The sequence below is a fragment of the Mobula birostris genome, chromosome 12 (assembly GCF_030028105.1).
Source record: "Mobula birostris isolate sMobBir1 chromosome 12, sMobBir1.hap1, whole genome shotgun sequence".
NCBI lineage: Eukaryota > Metazoa > Chordata > Chondrichthyes > Myliobatiformes > Myliobatidae > Mobula > Mobula birostris.
Window position 1 is genome coordinate 82,327,358 of NC_092381.1, and position 20,894 is coordinate 82,348,251.

A 20,894-nucleotide genomic window follows, 5' to 3' on the forward strand; every position below is an offset into this window, starting at 1 on the left:
CTCTTCTCCTCTCCTATCAGATTCTCTGTTCTCCAGCCCTGTATCACTTTCATCAATCAACTTCCTAGCTTTTTACTTCACCACATACCCTCCCGGTTTTAACTATCACCTTGTGTTTCTCCCTCCCCTCCCCCACCTTCTAACTCTACTCCTCACCTTTTTTTCTCCAGTCCTGCTGAAGGGTCTCAGCCCAAAATATTGACTGCACTCTTTTCCATAGATGCTGCCTGGCTTGCTGAGTTCCTCCAGCACTTTGTGTGTGTTCATTCCTCATCTGCAGCTTTCTCCATTTAGATAATATCCTGTCTTTGGATTTCTCTTACTGATGGACATGGCCTCACACTTTCCTACAATGAACATCATTTGCCAAGATTTTGTCCATCCACTCAATCTATCCATATCCTGTTGCAATATCCAAATATCCTGATGGCCACATGTCTACCCATCTATCTTTATCGTATCAGCAAACTTGGGTGCTAATCATTAACATAAATCTTAAACAAACATTGACAAGCCACTACTCTGTTCCAGACTACTGCTAGATATTCAAAGCAAACAACTGCATTGGGCAACATTCTTTTTAAATGACATTTAAGGGATGATTTCCGGTTGAAAATGGTACGAATTTTGCAGATTAATTGCTCAGGAAAGGAACAAAGAAAAACATTTAGTTTTGGCAAAAGCCCATAAGATATAGGAGCAAAATTAGGCCATTTGGCCCACAGTTTGCTCAGCTATTTCATCCTGGCTGATTCAATTTTCCTCTCAGCCTCAATCTCCTGCCTTCTCCCCATATCCCTTCATGCCCTGACTAATCAACAATCTACAAACCTCTGCCTTAAATGTACATAAAAACATGTCCTCCACAGCTGCCTGTGACTAAGAATTCCACAGATTCACCACTCTCTGGCTAAAGAAATTCCTCCCCAACTCCATTCTAAAAGGATGCCCCTCCATTCTGAGGCTGTGTCCTCTGGTCTCAGACTCTCCCACCAAAGGAAACATCTTCTCCACATCCACTCTGTTAAGGCCTTTCAACATTCGATTGGTTTCAATGAGGTTACCTCCCATTCTTCTGAATTCCAGTAAATACAGGCCTGTAGCCATCAAACACTCTTCATATCACAAGCCATTCAATCCTGGAATCATTTTCGTGAAACTCCTTTGAAACTGCTCCAGTTTTAGCACATTCTTTTGAGCCCAAAACTGTTCACAATACTCCAATTGAGGCCTTGTTAGTGTTTTATAAAGCCTTAACATTACATCCTTGCTTTTATATTCTAGTCCTCTTGATATGAATACTAACATGGTTTTTGCCTTCCTTACCACAGGCTCAACCTGAAAATTAACATTTAGAATACTGCACAAGGACTCCCAAGACCATTTACATCTCAGTTTTTTGTATTTTCTTTCCATTTAGAAGATAGTCAACCCTTTAATTTCTTCTACCAAAGTGCATGATCAGAGACTTCCCAACACTGTATTCCAGCTGCCATTTCTTTGCCCATTCTCCTAATCTAAGTCCTTCTGTAGCCTCTCTACTCCCTCAAAACTACCTTCCCCCCACCCATCTTCATATCGTCTTCAAACCTGGCAAAAAAAACCATCAACCCCATCACCCAAATCATTCACATATAACATAAAAAGAATCAGTCCCAACACAGACCTCTATGGAACACCACTAGTCACCAGCAGTCAGCTAGGAAAGGCTCCCTTTATTCCCACTCTTTGCCTGCTGCCATTCAGCCACTGCTTTATCCATGCTAGAATCTTTCCTGTAATATCATGGACTCATAGCTTGTTAAGCAGCCTTGACGAAGGCCTTCTGAAAATCCAAGTATACAACATCAACTGGTTCTCCTTTGTCTATCCTGCTTGTTGTTTCTTCAAAGAATTCCAACAGCTTTGTCAGGCAAGATTTTCCCTTCAGGAACCATGCTGACTACTGCCTATTTTACCATGTGCCTCCAAGTACCGAGACCTCATTCTTAATAATCAACTCCAACATCTTCCCAACCACTGAGGCCAGAGTAACTGCCCTACACTTTCCTTTCTACCGCCATCTTAAAGAGTGGAGTGACATTCCCAATTTTCCAGTCTTCAGGAATCATTCCAGAATCTAGTGATTCTTGAAAGATCATTACTCACGCCTTAACGATCTCTTCAGCCGCCTTTTTCAGAACTCTGAGGTGTAGACTATCTGATCCAGGTGACTTAACTACCTTCAGGCCTTTCAATTTCCAAAGAACCTTCTCTCTAGTAATGGTAACTTCACATACCTCATAACCTCTGATACCTGAAACTTACGCCAAATTGCTAGTGTCATCTACAGTGAAGACTGATGCAAGATACTTATTCAGTTTGTCTGCCATTTCCTTGACCCCATTGCTACCTTTCCAGCATCATTTTCCAGCAATCCAATATCCACTCTCAATTCTCTTATACACTTTATGTATCTGAAGAAAATTTTGGTATCCTCTTTATTATTGTTCAGCTTAGTTTTGTATGCCATCTTTAACTTCTTAATGACTTTTTAGTTGCTTTCTGTTGGTTTTTAAAAAAACCTTCCAATCCTCTAACTTCCCACTGTTACGTACCTCATAACTGGGTTGCCAAACCAGCAGAAATGGATCACTCAGTTGGAGTCTGGATTACTAGAACTAAGAAAGTTTTATTAATGAAACAAGCAACACAGTAATCGAAAGGATAATAAATGCAACAGTTCAGCAATGATAAACACACATGTGCACAGAATTAAGATAACAGCATCAATCAAGCTCTATCATTGTCTAGGGGTAAATGACCAATTTCAAAGTGACGCAAAGCTCAGTCCAATTTAGTTCAGTTCGCAGTAATCGTTGCCGTGGCGATGGACAACGTTGGGGGAGGGAGAGAGAGAACAAGAACGAATGATCATTCAAAACGGCTTCCACTCACAGACCTGCGATATTGCTCACAAGCAGCTTTTGGGCGGGTCCTTTGTGATGTCACCTGAGGTCACTGACTGTGACCCCTCCTCCAGATGCGGTCGATCCTCTGCAGTGAACCCGGCACCCAAGCAAGGGCGGACACACATCGGGTTCCCGCTGATCGTACCTTTCCACCCTGTGCATTTAAGGCTTGGTTCCGCCACCAGCCTTCCAAAACGACTCCCGCCGACTTGCGGGGGGGGGGGGGCACCACTTCCAGGGTCTCGTTACCTCGTGGTGTCGTGTGTGTCCTGCCTTAGCGAACCTGTCCCTTTTTATCCCCCTGCTGGGGTATCGCCTGTCCATCACTTCAAACAGTTCAAGGTTCAAAGGGAGAGCCGATCTTGACAATACCCAGACTGATGGTTCCTTCATTAACATCTCCAAATGCTGCCTCATTGTGTTCCTTATCTCTCCCTCCCCTGAGGACAGGTGGCAGACCAACTGCTGATGCCACTGGTGCTAGCCCAGGCCAGCAAACATCTTAATTTATGTGTATTCTCGTCACACCACTAATTTTTGCTCTGTTATATGCCCTCTCTTTGGCTTTGACTTCTCTTGTTAGCCACAGTTGTGTCATCTTTCCTTTGGAATACTTCTTCCTCTTTGGGATATATATATCCTGTGTCTTCTAAATTGCTTCCAGAAATTCCAGCCATTGCTGCTCTGATGTCACCCTACCAGTGTTCTTTTCCAATCAATTCTGGATAACTGTCAAATCTCTGTAATCCCCCTTCTCCACTGTAATACTGAGACATCTGACGTTGGCTTCTCCTCCTGAAATTTCAGGGTGAATTTGATCATATTATGATCACTTGCTCCCAAGGGTTCTTTTAGCTTAAGGTCTCTAACCAATTCTGGTTCATTGCACAAGACTCAATCCAGAATAGATTATGGTATCAAAACCAGTGTGACAGCACAGAATGCTATTCCTAATTAGGGCAAAACTACTGAATGAGAAAGTGACTAGGTGATTTGGAAGTGGCCAGGAAAAAGACATTAAAGTAGATCAGCCATGAATTTGTGAAGCACTGGTTGAAGGATCTGAATGGCCAAATCTTGCTACAATTTTGTCATGTTCTAATGCTCTTAGACAATCACTCTGGCTGCTACAGATGTTCAACAACACACAATTGACGAGTTGAAAGAGTTAAGGTTATTATCAACACCATGTTTTCCAGTAATTTATTTTATTTAGAGATATGGGGCGGAATAGGCCGTTCGAGCCCAGCAACCCCCGACAACCTTAACCCCTAACCTACCCGGTAGGTCTTTAGACTGTGGGAGGAAACCGGAGGATCCGGAGAAAACCCACGCATTCCTCGGCGAGGACGCCGGGACTGAACTCCGAATTCCGACGCCGTAATAAAGTCGTGCTAACCACTACGCCACCCCATGCAAGGTTTCATCAAGGCAGTTCACTACCACCTTCTAAATGACAACGGGGAGGGGCGGGTGGATTAAATGGTGGTTTAAAAACATATCTTTCTTTCTCGATGTATTCTCGCAGGTACACGGATCCCAGGGAAGCGCTCGTCCTCTTCCCCCCGATCCGGCGAGAACTCCGGCTGTTTCGAAATCCCGCGCAATGCGTTGTCCGCACTTTCAGGCTGCCGACGCACGCCGTAATAGTGTGATCAGGCGGAGATCGTGACGTGAGGTGGTCCGAGGGATGATCCGTATCCTTAAGGGCGGGGGAAGGCAATTGCATTTCCGCGGTGCCGAGGACGTCGTCTAATTACTGGCTGTCCGCCTGGTCCCGCACGAAGATGGCTTCGCCGGCTGCCTTCCGAGAATCGAGCGCGCACAAAGTTGTCCTGGTAACGGGAGCTAACAGGTAACTCCTGAGACTGGTCCTGGGAACTTCCAGCGGAGGGTGAAGCAGTGTTTTATTGTAAACGCGACTCCCTTGTCCATTCGTTCCCCTCCCCACTGATCTCCCTCCCATTCCCATTCTGACATGTCTATCCACGGCCTCCTCTACTGTAAAGATGAAGCCACACTCAGGTTGGAGGAACAACACCTTATATTCTGTCTGGGTAGCCTCCAACCTGATGGCATGAACATCGACTTCTCTAACTTCCGCTAATGCCCCACCTCCCCCTCGTACCCCATCTGTTATTTATTTTTATACACACATTCTTTCTCTCTCTCCCCTTTTTCTCCCTTTGTCCCTCTGACCATATCCCATATCCCTTGCCCATCCTCTGGACTTTCTTCCCCCCCCCCCCTTGTCTTTCTCTCCGGACCTCCTGTCCCATGATCCTCTCATATCCCTTTTGCCTATCACCTGTCCAGCTCTTGGCTCCATCCCTCTCCCTCCTGTCTTCTCCTATCATTTTGGATCTCCTCCTCCCCCTCCCACTTTCAAATCTCTTACTAACTCTTCCTTCAGTTAGTCCTGACGAAGGGTCTCGGCCCGAAACGTCGACTGTACCTCTTCCTACAGATGCTGCTTGGCCTGCTGCATTCACCAGTAACTTTGATGTGTGTTGTTTAATTTTATTAAAGTTGTCTTTGATTAACACGGAGACAGGAGAATGCAGATGCTGGAATCTGGAGCAATAAAGCAACCTGCTGCTGAGACTCAGCAGGTCAGACTGCATCGGTGGAAGGTGAAACAGGATTAAGTATTTCAGATCAGTGATCAGGACTGCATGACTGTGCAGTGAAGGCATTTAGAGAGAGAATACTGGCAAAGGTATGCAAGAGGTGTGAACTGGAGATTGGGACACCGTGGCTGGTAAGGCAGCTTGATTCTAGTGTTGTTTGCAGGGACACTTCCTTGTGTCATGAATTGGAGGAGTTTTGCAAGTGTTAACTGAAACTGGCTATGTTCTGGACTTGACTCCATCGATGCAACCACAGACCAACCTGGAGGAAGCGGAAGCAGATCCATTTGAGGTTGAGCTTGCAGAGGTTTGGTGGAGGAAAGATTGTAACTGGCTTGCATGCTAGGGATTCTATGTAAATTTATCGCTGCTATGGTATGGAACTATATGTACTTGGAAATATATTCATGTTTCAACTCTGTTTTGCCTGGGCCAGACATGGACCCTGCTTTGCTGCTACTTGACCTGCCTTTTCTGTTTTTATCACTAACTTATTGATACCTCATTAACTGCATGGGAGAGGAAATAAAGTCCATTTATTTAAATATCAGATACCCATTAAATATGCCAACAAAATGTTTGGGTTTTCCATTGCAGTGAAAATTAAGCATTATAAAATCTCCCTGGCAGAGTAAATGTCCTTTTGCTTGCATCTTTTTGGTATTTTCTTATTTCTAAATATCTCTTAATTCCTCATTCTTTCACTATGTACGCTTGTCCTCCGTACATAATTTAATTTTTTTTAGCTACCATCTGTTGTTTTGTGCTCTGTGTGTTTTACTAAGTACAGTGTTTTACTAGTTGCGGTTTATTGTCTTTCAGCCATACAAATGTATACAGCTAAATGAAATGATGTTCCTCTGGGACCGAGGTGCAGAACACAATACATATATTACATAAAGCAATATTAACACAATAATATCAACCCATTTTTTAAAAAAATCTGTAGATGTACAAGTTCACACAAACTACATACACAACATATAATTAAATATGTGACAGTATAATTCGACTGGCACCTCATAAGTAATGTGTACTGGGTGGCAAAGGTGTTCAGAAGTCTCACAGCCTGGGGGAAGAAGCTGTTACCTATTCTATCAGTCCTTGTTTTTATACTTTGTTAGCTTCTGCCTGACAGTAGGAGGTCAAAGAGATTGTAGAACAGATGGGAGGGATCCTCAACAATGGTGAGGGCTCTGCAAATGCAGTGCTTCAGGTATATGTCCTGGATTGAAGGTGTTGGGGGCGGGGGGGGGTTGGAGAGGAGGAGAGACCCTGTTGTCCTCACAGCCCGTTGCAGGGTCTTGCAGTGAGATGCCTTGCATTTCCCACACCAAATGGTAGTACAGCTGACCTCCAATAGTCATGTGTTTCCTACTCAGTAGAAAATGACAGATCTGTTTCTTTTCTAGTGGCATTGGACTGGCTCTTTGTGGTCGCATTCTGTCTCAGGATAACCAGATACGCCTGTGTATGGCATGTCGAAACATGCGGAAAGCGGACGCTGCTAAGTCTGAACTTCTGCTGTCACATCCAGGGGCTGATATTAGCCTTCTGAAGATGGACGTAGGAGATGTTAACTCGGTGATCAAAGGAGCAATGGAAATAAGACAAAGGTAGTTCAATATTACCAACTTCTTTCAATTTAGCATGAATTTTGTGATATTTGCTGAACTAATTTTCTGAAGTATTTCACTGAAAAAATGAGGCAGAACTATTATGTACTTGGTAATTGCATTTGCTGTAACTTGATAAAATAAATACTTTAAAATGGTAATTATTATTACCATTTATTTAGTTTTACCTGTATAATAATGACTTCCTGGCTCATATTTGCATTTCTTTAATGTCTATAGAAATGGGCACATCATTCATATTAAAACTTGACTAGGGAATTAAGAGTTTGGTCTTGACATCCTCTGATGTCCTTTTATTTTCTACCTAACTTTATTGATGCCATCAGCCCCACCCACGTAGTTTGCTATCAACTATGTATATAATCAGTTATAGTCTTTGTACCCAGCTGAAGGTAAGTCTGTACCCTATGTTATTATTCTTCCCATTGGCTTAGATAAAGGTAAAATTGAAGGATATGTGAATGAGCTTCTGACATTTCACATCTGGTAAATGTCTAACTCTCAAAGCGTATTGTCTGAGTTTCAGGACTAGCTGATGTTGAAATATACCAAAGCATTAACTATAAATGATAAATATTGCCATCATTCAGCCACACTATTGGGGTGAAACTTTACTTCCATTTAATGTTTCTGGGCTCAGGGTTGTTCCTGTCAAACAGGTATTTCCTGTATTTGCCATTAGAGTTCTCAATTAACAGGATGGAACAGTTTGGTGCAAAGAATAGTTCACTTTATTTCTCATAATTGAAGATATCAGAAAGATAAATTGCTGTTGATTGAATTCTGCAAAAGTAACGTGAAATTAAGTTAAAATTTTTAATTCTGTGGGTACTAAGTAACCGATCACTGGCTGTTGTTCATAATCTAATGGCCTGATCAACCAGCTGTAATCGCATACCCTGTATTAATTACAACAAAGAAATAGACTCTTCATATTATGGGTACTGTATGTTGTATTCATCAACTTTGACTAAATAATTATTTTTTTTTAACGCAGGTATCAACGTTTAGATTATCTCTATCTAAATGCTGGGATTATGCCAAACCCTCATTTCAATTTGAAAGCCTTTCTGGATGGTTTGTTTTCCAGGTATAGTATCGTGAGTACTTAGAAATAATTAACTCAGTTTCCTGATTCACAACAAACAAAGTCAGATGTTCTTTTACTTAAATCCACTGCACAGTATTTCACACTTAAAACAACTTCACCCCCATTATCTCAGGGACAGCTTAAGATCTTAATAATGGGGTTACTTAAAAGACTCCCCATTTGTATCTAAAACTGAGATTGTGAATATAAGAGATCATTCATATAAAAAGGATGCTTGATTGGAAATGATGTGGATAGAAATAGAGGTTGACTAGTATTTTAGATCTTCTGGAGTTTTAAGCACCTCAGAGAATATCAAGGGCATTGAAGATATTGGACTGGTCTTGCTTTTGCAAACCCATTTGTGGATGAGTGGAGCAATGACCGCGTGGGTAACATCTCCACATTCTCTCCTGTCCTATAATTTTTGTTCTCATGGCCAATGGATTTGTATGATTATGTTCCCCCTCCCCTTCCCGAGTCGTTGTCACCATCATCATCAACATCATTATGTGCAATGTCGTATGAAGTGAACGATTATTGTCTTCCATCTGTTGACCGTGATTGTTCTTGGTAAATTTTCTGCAGAAGTGATTTTGCCATTACCACCTTCTGGGCAGTGTCTTTACATACGGGTGATCCCAGTCTTTATCAATACTCTTCAGAGACTGCCTGGCATCAGTGGTCATATAACCAGGACTTGTGATATGCACCAGCTGCTCATACTACCTGCTCTCATGGCCTTTTGTGACCCTGGTCGGTGGGGGCTAAAGCAGGTGGTACAACTTGCCCAAGGGCGATGGGAAAGAATGCCTTACACTTTCTTTGGTAGAGATATGTCTCCACCCCACCACCCACCTCTCCTAGTGTGGATTTGTAGCCTTTGGTTCCTGTCAAGGTTTCTAAGGGTGCTTCATTAGTCTTCGATCAGATTCTGCTCTTTTCACTGACTCAATATTCCAATTACTGGCAGAGTAAGAACATTAAGATTTTATGACTGGTTAGTAGTGGGCTCCCTTTTTGTTGCTGGATCTCCACCGAGTCTCTGCCTCAATAGATCTATGATGATCCCTACCTTGCAATCTGGTTCAGTTTGTGACATGATTATTCTTGCCTTCCTACAGCACAGTTACCGAATGAAAATCTCTGCTGATGGTGCAGAGATAACTGAACTTTGCATAACGATTTCAGGAAAGACAAAGGAAAATAAATAAATAGGAAAATATAAACTTTTCTGGTGTACACAGGATATGCAGTAGTGAGATTAGTTAGTACCATAAGACATGGAGCAGAATTAGGCCATCTAGCCCATTGAGTCTACTGCGCCATTCCATCGTGGCTGATCCCGGATCCCACTCAGCCCCCATACACCTGCCGTCTCACCATATCCTTTGATGCCCTGACCGATCAGGAAACCCTCCCCACTAATCTGCCTCCAGACACTTAATTCTGCAAGCGGCCAAAGTGCTACACCTGCGCATTCACCTCCATTCTGAGCCCCAAACCCTTCCAGTTGTGGCAGTACTTCACCTGCAGATCTGCTGGGGTCGTCAATTGTGCCCAGTGCTCCTGAAGGGACCTCCTCTACATGGATAAGACCTGTCATAGATTTGGAGACCACACTGTTGAGCACCTTTGCTCCATCCGCAAAAGTGGAAATTCTCAGTGACCAAACATTTTAATTCCCATTCCTGTTCTGACGTGTCAATCCATGGCCTCCTCTAATGCCAAGATGAAGTCATCCTCAGGGTGGAGGAGCAACACATTTTATTCCATCTGGATAGCTTCCAACTTGATGGCATGAATATCAATTGCTCTTTCCGGTAAAAGAAAATTCCCATCTCCCCCACCCCCTTTCTATTCCCCACTCTGGCGTCTTACCTTTTCTCACCTGCCTATCATCTCCTCCTGGATCCCTTTCTCCTTCCCTTTCTCCTGTGGTTCTCTCTCTTCTCTGATCTGATTCCCTCCTCTCCAGCCCTTTATCTTTCCTACTGACCTGGCTACACCTATCACCTTCTAGCCATCCTCCTTCCCCTCACCCCACCTTTTTATTCCTACATCTTCCCTTTTCCTTTCCAGTCCTGTAGAAGGGTCTTGACCTGAAACATTGACTATTTATTAATTTCCATAGACGCTGCCTGACTTGGTGAGTTCCTCCAGCACTTTGTTTGTGTTGCTTTGGATTTCCAGCATCTGCAGAATCTGCATTTGATATGTAGTGGTGTGTTGTCCAAACTATTGTAAACAATGCATGTCAGTATCAATTAAAAATGTTGCTGTTAGGGATTCATTTTACTCAAGTCATCATAATATTAATGTGGCAGGACAAGGATAAAGCATCTAACCCCTTGTTCTGTTTCTGTAGTTAGTATAGGGTTAGAAGATGAAACTCTTCAGCCTTTCTGAGTTGAATGATAAGTTATACTGCATATCCAGTGCCCCAAATGTGCTGTAAGGGAATGTGGTTGCTGGTCTGAATAGAGAAGAGGGGACAACCCTGAAGATGGGTCTGTCTATTCATTTCCATAGATGCTGCCTGACCGGCTGAGTTGTTCCAGCATTTTGTGTGTTGCTTTAGATAAATACTGTATTGTTTTATTTTGTGTGTTATGTACCCCATAACTGGGTTGCCAAACCAGCAGAAATGGATCACTCAGTTGGAGTCTGGATTACTAGAACTAAGAAAGTTTTATTAAAGAAACAAGCAACACAGTAATCGGAAGGATAATAAATGCAACAGTTCAGCAATGATAACCACACATATGCACAGAATTAAGATAACAGCATCAATCAAGCTCTATCGTTGTCTAGGGGTAAATGACCAATTTCAAAGTGACACAAAGTTCAGTCCAATTTAGTAGTTCAGTTCGCAGTAATCGTTGCCATGGCGATGGACAATGTGGGGGGGGAGAGAGAGAGAACGGGAACAACTGATCATTCAGACACTGCTTCCACTCACAGACCGGTGATATGGCTCACAAGCAGCTTTCGGGCAGGTCCTTGGTGATGTCACCTGAGGTCACCGACTGTGACCCCTCCTCCAGATGCGGTCGATCCTCTGCAGTGAACCCGGCACCCAAGCGAGGATGGACACACACCGGGTTCCCACTGATCGTGTTTAAGGTCCGGTACGTCCCACCGACTCGTGAGAGGCGCACCGCTTCCAGGGTCTCGTTACCTCGGGTGTCGTGTGTGTCCTGCCTTAGCGAACCTGTCCGTTTTTATCCCTCTGCTGGAATATCGCCTGTCCATCACTTCAAACAGTTCAAGGTTCAAAGGGGGAGCCGCTCTAGACAGCTCTCTCTCTCCCGTCCCTTCATTACACATCTCCAGATGCTGCTTCATTGTTCCTTATCTCTCTCTTGAAGACAGGTGGCAAACCAACTGCTGATCACACAGGACAGCTAACATCTTATCTATGTGTATTCTCGTCACAGTGTTAACATTTTAATTAAATTTTATAATATCACTAAAGGAAAAAATACTGTACATTTTTTAATATTTATTTATTCATATTTATTGTTTACACTTTTTTAATTCTCTTGATTCAATTCAGTACCCACCCCAAACTCTTCCCCTTACATATTCTGCCATCTCCACTTCTCCCTTTCCCCTATATGCATTTATGAACAGCATGATAGAAGATGCTTTTCTCATATTAACAGGAAGTTAGGTGATGCTTTTTTCATATTAACAGGAAAGTATTTCATATGTTTGCAACTGGGAATGGATTGCTAACACAGGAAGATTGGCTTACCGATGATGGACTACAGCAGGTCTTTATGACAAATGTCTTTGGACATTTTTTACTGGTAAGAATAAATTTGTATTCTTTCCACCTGAATCTGGTTTTAGATACAGTCCGTTCTGATCTTGAAACATTTACTAATGGGGAATAGCTAAGGTAGCTTCTCGCTGTATTTCAGGGTGACTGTGCTTAAGAGCTCCTTTAAAAGGACTGGGCATCAACAAGTAGCTCCACTGGATATAATTCAACACTAAACACAGCACTTTACCATGTGACCAATGCTATACCATTCTGATAAGTGCCTTTGTACTTATCAAAGGCACTTAGACTCTTGCCTTTGTACACACATTAAAGATTAGGATGCAGATATAGGCAGTGTGATTAATATGCTTACAGAATAAAGCTAAGAATGATGGTATTGTTGAAAATGTAGAGGGTAACCTTTGGTTGTGGGATGGTATATTGATGAGTTGGTATGGCGAGCAAAATAATACCAGATGGAATTCAATTCTGATCACTGCAAGGTGATGCATTTTGGGAGGAGTAAGGGGTACAACATTTTCCAGCGCTCAACATTCAGCCTTGGCAAATAAATGATCTTTAAAACGTTGTGAGAATACCTGCCTCCACCACCTATTAATGTGTCCCTTCTCACCTCCTAACCCATTTCTTAAACCTCTGGCCTCTGGTTTTAGATAATCTTTGATGTGGAGAAAAATTTTTACTATATATCTTATCCATGCTCCTCATAATTTTGTATGCCTCAGTCAGGATGTCTTTTTCTTCTATTCAAGGACAATAAACCCAGACTATCCAGTCATCATAGCTGTAATCCTCCATCTTGGGCAACATGTTGGAAATCTCCAGTGCATGGCATTCTTCATGTGCTGTGTAGTCCAGTACTCCAACATGTCCTAATCAATGTTTTATATGCTTGTGTTATAGTTTTCCTGTTATAATATTCTGTAGCTTTCCTAATTAAAACAAGAATCCTATATACATTCTCAATCAAGGTCTTGACCCAAAATATCAAACATCCTTCGGGTTCCACAGATGGCGTCTGGTTCTCCTTCTTTCTTTGTATACTTGTTCTGCACCCCTTCAGATATCTGAGATCCTCCTCTTAGTCAGTATTCCCTAGGGTCCTTGCATTTGTTGATTATGTCCTAGCCTTATCAGTCCCTCCAAAATGCATCACCTCTCCCTATCAGAATTAATTTCCACCTGCTATTGCTCTGCTCATTTTACTGAGTGGTGAATAATATCCTGTAGCTTTAGACCAGGGGTCCCCAATTTTTTTGCAATGCGGACCGGTTTAAATTGACAATAGACTTGCAGACCGGCCGACCCGGGGTGGGGGGGGGTGTAGGGTTGCCAACGGATAAGGGTAGCAGTCAAATACGTTGGGTTTACCCTGAGAAAGACTACAATGACCATGAAGCCTTGCGCGGGCACCAGTGCGCATGCATGTACGTGCCGATTTTTTTCTACAAATCCTTTTTGGCGATTCTGGTGGGGGGTGGTGTTAATCACGACCGCTATATGTGATAAGTGGCTAATACACTCAATTTCGTTTCTGAAAGGGTTTATCTAATGAATTGAATACTAAACACATAGCACATATTTTCCTCACATGAATATAGTGATAAGTCAATTATCAGGGGAGCTTGAAGTAAGGGTTGAACGAACTTCCAGTAGAAGTGGTAGAGGCAGGTTCGATATTATCATTTAAAGAAAAAGTGGATAGCTATATGAATAGAAAAGGAATGGAGGGTGATGGGCTGAGTGCAGGTCGGTGGGACTAGGTGAGAGTAGCGTTCGGCACGGACTAGAAGGGCAGAGATGGCCTGTTTCCATGCTGTAATTGTTATATGGTTATATAAGTCAATAGCAACGTTTGGATATTAAACATACAGCACATATTTTCCTCGTATGAACATATAAAATCATTGCAACACACCAATATCGCTGAATCAGTGGGAGCCCTGGGCTTGTTTCCCTACAACAAGACGGTCCTATCGAGGGGTGACGGGAGACAGCGATACTCGAACGGGGTTCCTTATGTCTAGTCTATTCCACAATTTAGTTTTTGTTACATTCATTGCAGAGATGTGTTGGAAATGGAAGTAATGTTTTCAGTGCTTTCGTGGCTATCTCAGGATATTTAGCCTTGACTTTGATCCAGAATGCCGGCAGAGATGTTATGTCAAATATACTTTTCAGCCCGCCGTCATTTGCAAGCTTGAGGAGTTGATCTCCTTCCTGCGCTGACATGGATGACGCGCGGGTAATGACCTCATGTGCGCTCAAGCTCAACACTGGGCGTGACAGGGAATGAGGAAAGGTGCAGCTGACTCATATCGCCAAATCATATCATTTCCTCGCGGCCCGGTAGCAAATGCTCTGCGGCCCGGTGGTTGGGGACTGCTGCTTTAGACTATCCTCTTCATGATCAATCAGAACAATTTTGATGCCATCTGTAAACGTAGTAATCATACCCTCTACATTCACGTTCAATTACTTTTGTATATAAAAAGAAATATAGTTTCCATCACAAATACCCATGATCCACCACTAGTGCCAGGCTTCCACTCACAAAAACAGCACTCCACAATTCTGCGCTTTCTTTTATCGCACCAATATTGACTGAATTTGACAACTTGCACTGATGCCCACTGGCACTAACATTTTGGGCCAACCTCCCATATGGGATCTTAAGGCCATGCGTACTGAAGTCCATGTATTCATCAACTACACCTACCTTTACAAATATGCTTTGTTAACCTCATGGAAAAAGTTGAGTCACATTCATTAGATAGGATCTTTTTCTAACAAAGTCATGATGACTGTCAATATTAATCCCAGCCTTTCCAAGTGTAAATTAATCCTGTGCCATAGAGGTTCTCCAAAACCTTCCCTATTACTGACCTGTAGTCATGTGGATTGAAGAAATGTACTACATTTGCTGTTCTCCAATCATTTGGCATGCTATCTGTGACTTTATTCATCTTGCTGCATGCTTGGCTAGCTAACCTTAATGACCAGTCATCATAGAAATGAAGTTTTCATTCTGAGAGCAATATATATTTACTAGTGTAGAGGATCCCCAGGTTACAAATAATATGACGTATGGAAATCTGACTTTACACAAATTTTCCCATTTATTTTATAAAGCATTTTCAAGCCTTTAATAATAATAAAATGTTTCATAGTATTCATTAATGATTGGATACAATATATATATTCCATTAGTTTAATTATGATGAATGTTATGGAATGAAAGAACTATAGCAAGTTATTACAGAAAATTGGTGTTTGTGACAATGCAAAACCATTTCACAGGCAGCTCTCAGAAATGAAAGCCTTGGTAACAGGGACTGCTTTTAACTTGGCTTGCTGCCTTTCAGCTATTTTCAGATTCACGTGGCGACATTCTGCTTTAATTGTGTTACTGTGTTCAATTCAATTACTGTGTTTTGCACCTTGGCCCCAGAGTAGCATTGTTTCATTTGGCTGTATTCAAAGGTTTTCATATATGGTTGAATGACAATTAAACTTGAATTTGAATTCCATAAACTATTATTTTTGATGCAACTCCTATTCATTCTTCCTTCTCAAAAGCTGATTGAAATGCATGTAAATTAACATCTACTTCATTTCATTTATCCACTCTGCTAAACTTCAAAGCTGATTTATATAAAACCTTTTCTTCAATTTCTGCCCATCCAAAGAAAGTAAATTTAGCATAATATATAATGAAGAAAATTATTTGGTGCAATTTTCTTTGCCTAGATACGAAACTTGGAACCTTTGTTTGATCAAGCTGGCTGTACGTCACAGGTGATTTGGACATCTTCTAGTAATGCAAGAAAATCTGCCTTCAGTTTAACTGACTACCAACATAGCCAAGGCCAGGAATCTTACAGTTCATCTAAATATGCATCTGATCTTCTGAGTGTATCCTTGAACAAACACTATAATAGCAAGGTAAATCTGATCTGTTGTTCAGGCACCATCTCTAGGAAGAGGTACAGTCGACATTTTGGGCCGAGACCCTTCGTCAGGACTAACTGAAGGAAGAGTTAGTAAGAGATTTGAAAGTGGGAGGGGGAGGGGGAGATCCAAAATGATAGGAGAAGACAGCAGGGGGAGGGATGGAGCCAAGAGCTGGACAGGTGATTGGCAAAGGGGATATGAGAGGATCATGGGACAGGAGGCCTGGGGAGAAAGATGGGGGGGGGGGGAACCCAGAGGATGGGCAAGGGGTATAGTCAGAGGGACAGAGGGAGAAAAAGGAGAGTGAGAGAAAGAATGTGTGTATAAAAATAAATAACGGATGGGGTACGAGGGGGAGGTGGGGCAATGCGCCACCTCCCCCTCGTACCCCATCCGTTATTTATTTTTATATGCCCCACCTCCCCCTCGTACCCCACCTGTTATGCCCCAGCTTAATTCGGGCAGGAGACTGTTGCCGAACAGTTTCTAACTGGCATAGATCGCATGCACTTGCACAGCCGTTGGACACTACACTGTGCTTAGAGTGAACAGTTTTTAAATAGTGTCAGTTGTTATCCAAAAAGCAGTGATTTTTGTCACTGATAGTTGACGAGAAGTAAACAGTAAGACAATTCGGTGCTGTTTTGTTCACTGCTGTTTGAAGCATTCAGGCTTGGAAATGCCAGAAACATCCAGAAGTGAAAATGATACCAGAGTTGTGAACATCGCCCCCTCGCATCCCCCTCCTATGCTGTCTCCCTCTCACTCTCTCTCTGTCCAAAATTGTTCTCTTGTTTGCAGCATCTGTTTTCCAGTGTGGTATGCCCAGGACTTGTGATGACAAATTTGACCTATGGCATTTTTCCCCCCATCTTATGGACCATTATAACACCCTTTATGTGGCTGGTGAGTGGAATGTCTTGTGCATTTTCAGTCCATTCAGATTGGCTGCTTGTACTGTTCACAGTTTTACTAATATTTCTTCAACTTGTTCTTTTCTCCAGTTCCGTATATTTACAAATTCATTTACTTTGAACCCATATAATGGAACAGAAGCAATGGTATGTAGTTGGTAGGGAAAATAAATTACAATTACTTAAAAATATTGTTTATTAATGTGGATGTCATAACATTTAAAATCCAATAAGGTTTTAATGTTGTTACAGGTTACAATTTATTTCCAAAAGTCATTTCTTTTGTATACAATGCAAATCAAATTGCCCAATGGAGCTGTGTCAGGTAATTCCTCAGGGATACCTTCATTAACCGATTCACAAATATTCAACACCATACCTGTAGTGTGCAAATGAAATATCAATTTCATTTGGTAAATCTTTTTGTTTCTGTGCAACATAATATATTTGTTATATGGAACAAAAATAATTATTTTGTTTACAAATGTTTCATTTTTTTCATGGACCGTCATTAAAAACTAATGTAGGTACAATTATGCAGTGATGTTACTCTTGATGGTTTATGCTTAATTGTGTAACTTTTCACAGGAAATTCTAGACATGTCAGTATAAGATGGTATAAATTCTGTTGCAATGGTACACCTTCTCCCTACACGGTGCAATACTTCTCTGAATTAGTATAGTGATTACTAGATTGGATTGTCGTACTGGTAATATGAATGCTGGTGAATTTAAGTTCAAGTAATTAACTAAAATCTCTAGGTAATGATGAACATGAAACTACCTAATTATTGTAAAAACCTGATCTTACCAGATTTATTCTATAATTAACTTGGGCCCAAGTTAGCCTTAACTACCCTCTAAAATGACTTTATGAATCACTCAATTTGGGGAGCTAAAGATGGACAATGAATGCTGATTATTACCAGTGACAGCTACATTCCATGAATGAACAATTAAAAAATGACTTGTAACCTGAAATAATTCATAGTCATAAAACATGGAAATTTGTTCTTTGGCCTTTTGACTCCATGCCAACCATCAAGCAGCTACTTACACTAATTACATTTTATTTTATCGATACTGCCCTCAACTTTCTAAGATTATATGGCCGGTTACATACAGAGCAATTAACCTAGCAAGCCACAGTTCTTTGAGATGTGTGAGGAAACTGATGCACATATGGTAACAAGAAAATGTGCCAACACCATATAGAAAGCACTGGAAATCAAGACTGAACCTGAGTCACTTGGGCTGCAAAGCAGCAGCTCCATCAGCTGCACACTGTGCTCCCATTTGAAACAGTTTATTACTTTGAAATGAAAAAGTAATTTTATTCCAGGGTACATTGATTTTATTTTATCTTTTAAACTTCCTGGGCCAGAATTCTAGCTATGTATATTTGTTCTGCTCCTCAGTTTCCACTGTTGGTATTGCTTTAATATTCATTTACAGAGATACAGTGAAAAGCTTGTCAGGTATATTTTGCATATGGATAAAGTCATTACACAGTATATTGCTCAAAGAGATGAGAGTGGTCTGCTGCCGTTAATGCATTTAGAGAGGAAATCTTCCTCCAGCTCTGTGATCTCTGTTCCACACACTAAATTTACATAAGATTATTTGCCCTCTATCCTTTTACAATCTCTCAATAAATCAGTAAAATGAATTAGAATATGTATGTAAACTAATAGTACTAAGCTTATGAGGATTTTTTGGGAAGAAATCAGAAACTGGAGAATGTTGATTGTTTTAGTTGGAGGGACTATGTCACTGCAGGAGAAACTGTTGCATTTTATTTCAAAATTTCCATTTGGTTTGTGTAATTAAAACAAGTCCCATTCAGCTTCTCATTCCATTTCTGATCATTTTTAATTTTCTAGGTTTGGTTGTTCACACAGAAGCCAGAGTCATTGGATCCACTGGTGAAATACCATAGCTGCACATCTGGATTAGGAAGTAATTATGTTGCCCAATGCAAGGTTAGTTATCTGCCTAATAACAAAAATACAACAGATCTTGCTGTACCATTTAATTAGATCTTTCATGAGCAGTACAATATTTTGGCATTAAAGTTTATAAGATCAGATTTAAGTAAAGTGAAGACTGCAAATTTGGATATGACAAAACTTAACTCTTTCATGCATGATGGAGTTTCTGTTTTGCCATTGTGTTATTCTAAATAGTCGAAGAACATTTTTACTACCTGGTAAATTGTTCCCATCAACTAAAGACATTGTTATTGTTCATTCACAATGGCTAGCAATGCTTTTATTTTTATTTTTGTATGGTTGGTTTGTCTGTAAAGTTTCCTTTGAGTTATCGTACTACTTGTTTTTTTTCTAGATGGACATTGACATTGAAACAGCTGAAGTATTTTATCAAGAAATGCTGAAGCTTGAAAGCAAGATGAAAGCAAATATTCAGAAAACTGGGGACAATGGCTAGCATATTGTGCCAATTCGTAATGGGAGCATTTGGAAACTACTCTTTTAAAATGGGATTTGTATGTCATGTACCATTTTAAAATAGTATATTTTAGGAATCTCAACTTTATATTCCCTGTCAGCTTTATATTTCCACATACGTACGTGTGTGTGTGTGTGTGTGATATAGATAGGCGGGTAGGTAGGTTTGGGATAAAGGGAATAGGACTGATGGAATTGCTTACTTGGGAGTTGGCGTGGACCCAAATGAACTGAGTAGCTTCCTTCTGTGTTGTTGTGAGATAAACCCTGCAATTATGAAATGTGTTTAGTTCAACTAAAAACAGTTTAAGTATTTCAATAGAAATGTGAGTTACTCTGTGTTTTATTATCTATTACTACAAAATTCCATGTATGTTGGTACAATGTTTATATGCTAATAGTCACAGTTGAATAATTAAGCACGTTTCTGATTAAGTGGAGTAGAATTTCCTGCTGTTGTGAGCCATACCTGTACATCTTGGCCATTGACCAAGGCAAATACTGAAGTCCTGTGAGGCAGCAGGACTTTCTTGGTGCAATGTCATTGCACTGGGAGGGACCAGCATGACCAGGAAGTAAAACCACTAAAAAAAAAAATACCCTTAATATCTATCTAAATGATACTCCACAATGCAAAAACATTTATAGTGAAAACTATTAAAGACTTAAACATTAAAAGAAAGACATGAAGTCATCTCTAATTATACATTCCCTAATACTTAATCAGAATCCAAGTGATTATACTTGTCCATTTGAAAAGAATGGATGTGCTGTTCCTGGGGCAGAACTGGCTTGATCACAGTTCTGAAATCCATGGACAACAGTGGTCTGAAATATTGGAATTTGTGTTTAAATTTAAGATTGAGTTTAAAATTAGTGTGGAGAAACACTAACATTTTTAATAAGATTTGCTAAGGGATGCATTCCCGGAATAGTTGGTAATGAGAAGGAAAATGCTGAATTATCTCTAAACTAATCCTTCCTAATAGGTTTTAGTGTCTGAACTTTCTGAGAGTAGGAAACATTAATCAGTTATGGTTATTGTCTGTAAATAAAAGTCTTAAAGTATGGTAATTTACAATAGTGATGAATTTATTTTTGTCATGGTCCATATGATCTTAGTTATGACTGGTGTGTCTAGCAGAGAACATTGGAGGAGCAATAATAGTAAGAAGTCAGTTACCTTATCATGCTTGCCCAAGGAATGATGTGTACAAGGACACTGAGAAAACTTACATTCTTTTGCCACAGCTTTGTTTTACATTTAGACATCAGTGCAATATCATGTCAGATATCATTCTGTCTCAGAGGCCAACATCAGAACATCCTTCAAGAGCGTGAAGCCTGGCAAGGCATCAGGCTCAATGGTGTATCTGGAAAGGTGCTGAAAACCTGTGCCAACCAACTGGCTCAAGTGTGCAAGGATATATTCAACCTTGCATTGCTACATTGGAGGT

At 40.9% G+C, this 20,894-nt stretch overlaps 1 protein-coding gene across 3 annotated transcripts; it reads left to right on the plus strand.

Annotated features, from left to right (window-relative positions):
• Positions 1-4,622: 4,622 nt before the first annotated feature.
• On the plus strand, positions 4,623-20,511 carry hsd17b7 (hydroxysteroid (17-beta) dehydrogenase 7). 3 transcript variants are annotated; one of them, XM_072274223.1, is made up of 10 exons: positions 4,630-4,806; positions 6,994-7,197; positions 8,216-8,308; positions 12,009-12,123; positions 15,852-16,046; positions 16,857-16,961; positions 17,060-17,116; positions 17,222-17,294; positions 18,853-18,951; positions 19,316-19,405. In XM_072274223.1, the coding sequence occupies exons 1-9, from the start codon at positions 4,739-4,741 to the stop codon at positions 18,906-18,908; spliced, it is 966 nt and encodes a 321-aa protein (XP_072130324.1). In that variant the 5' UTR covers positions 4,630-4,738; the 3' UTR covers positions 18,909-18,951; positions 19,316-19,405. The 3 variants fall into 3 exon arrangements, with proteins under 3 accessions (XP_072130325.1, XP_072130324.1, XP_072130322.1); XM_072274221.1 differs by lacking the exon at positions 17,222-17,294 and having other exon boundaries at positions 4,635-4,806; positions 19,316-20,511; XM_072274224.1 differs by lacking the exons at positions 12,009-12,123; positions 15,852-16,046; positions 16,857-16,961; ... (2 more) ...; positions 18,853-18,951; positions 19,316-19,405 and adding an exon at positions 11,273-11,403 and having other exon boundaries at positions 4,623-4,806.
• The last annotated feature ends 383 nt before the right edge of the window (positions 20,512-20,894 follow it).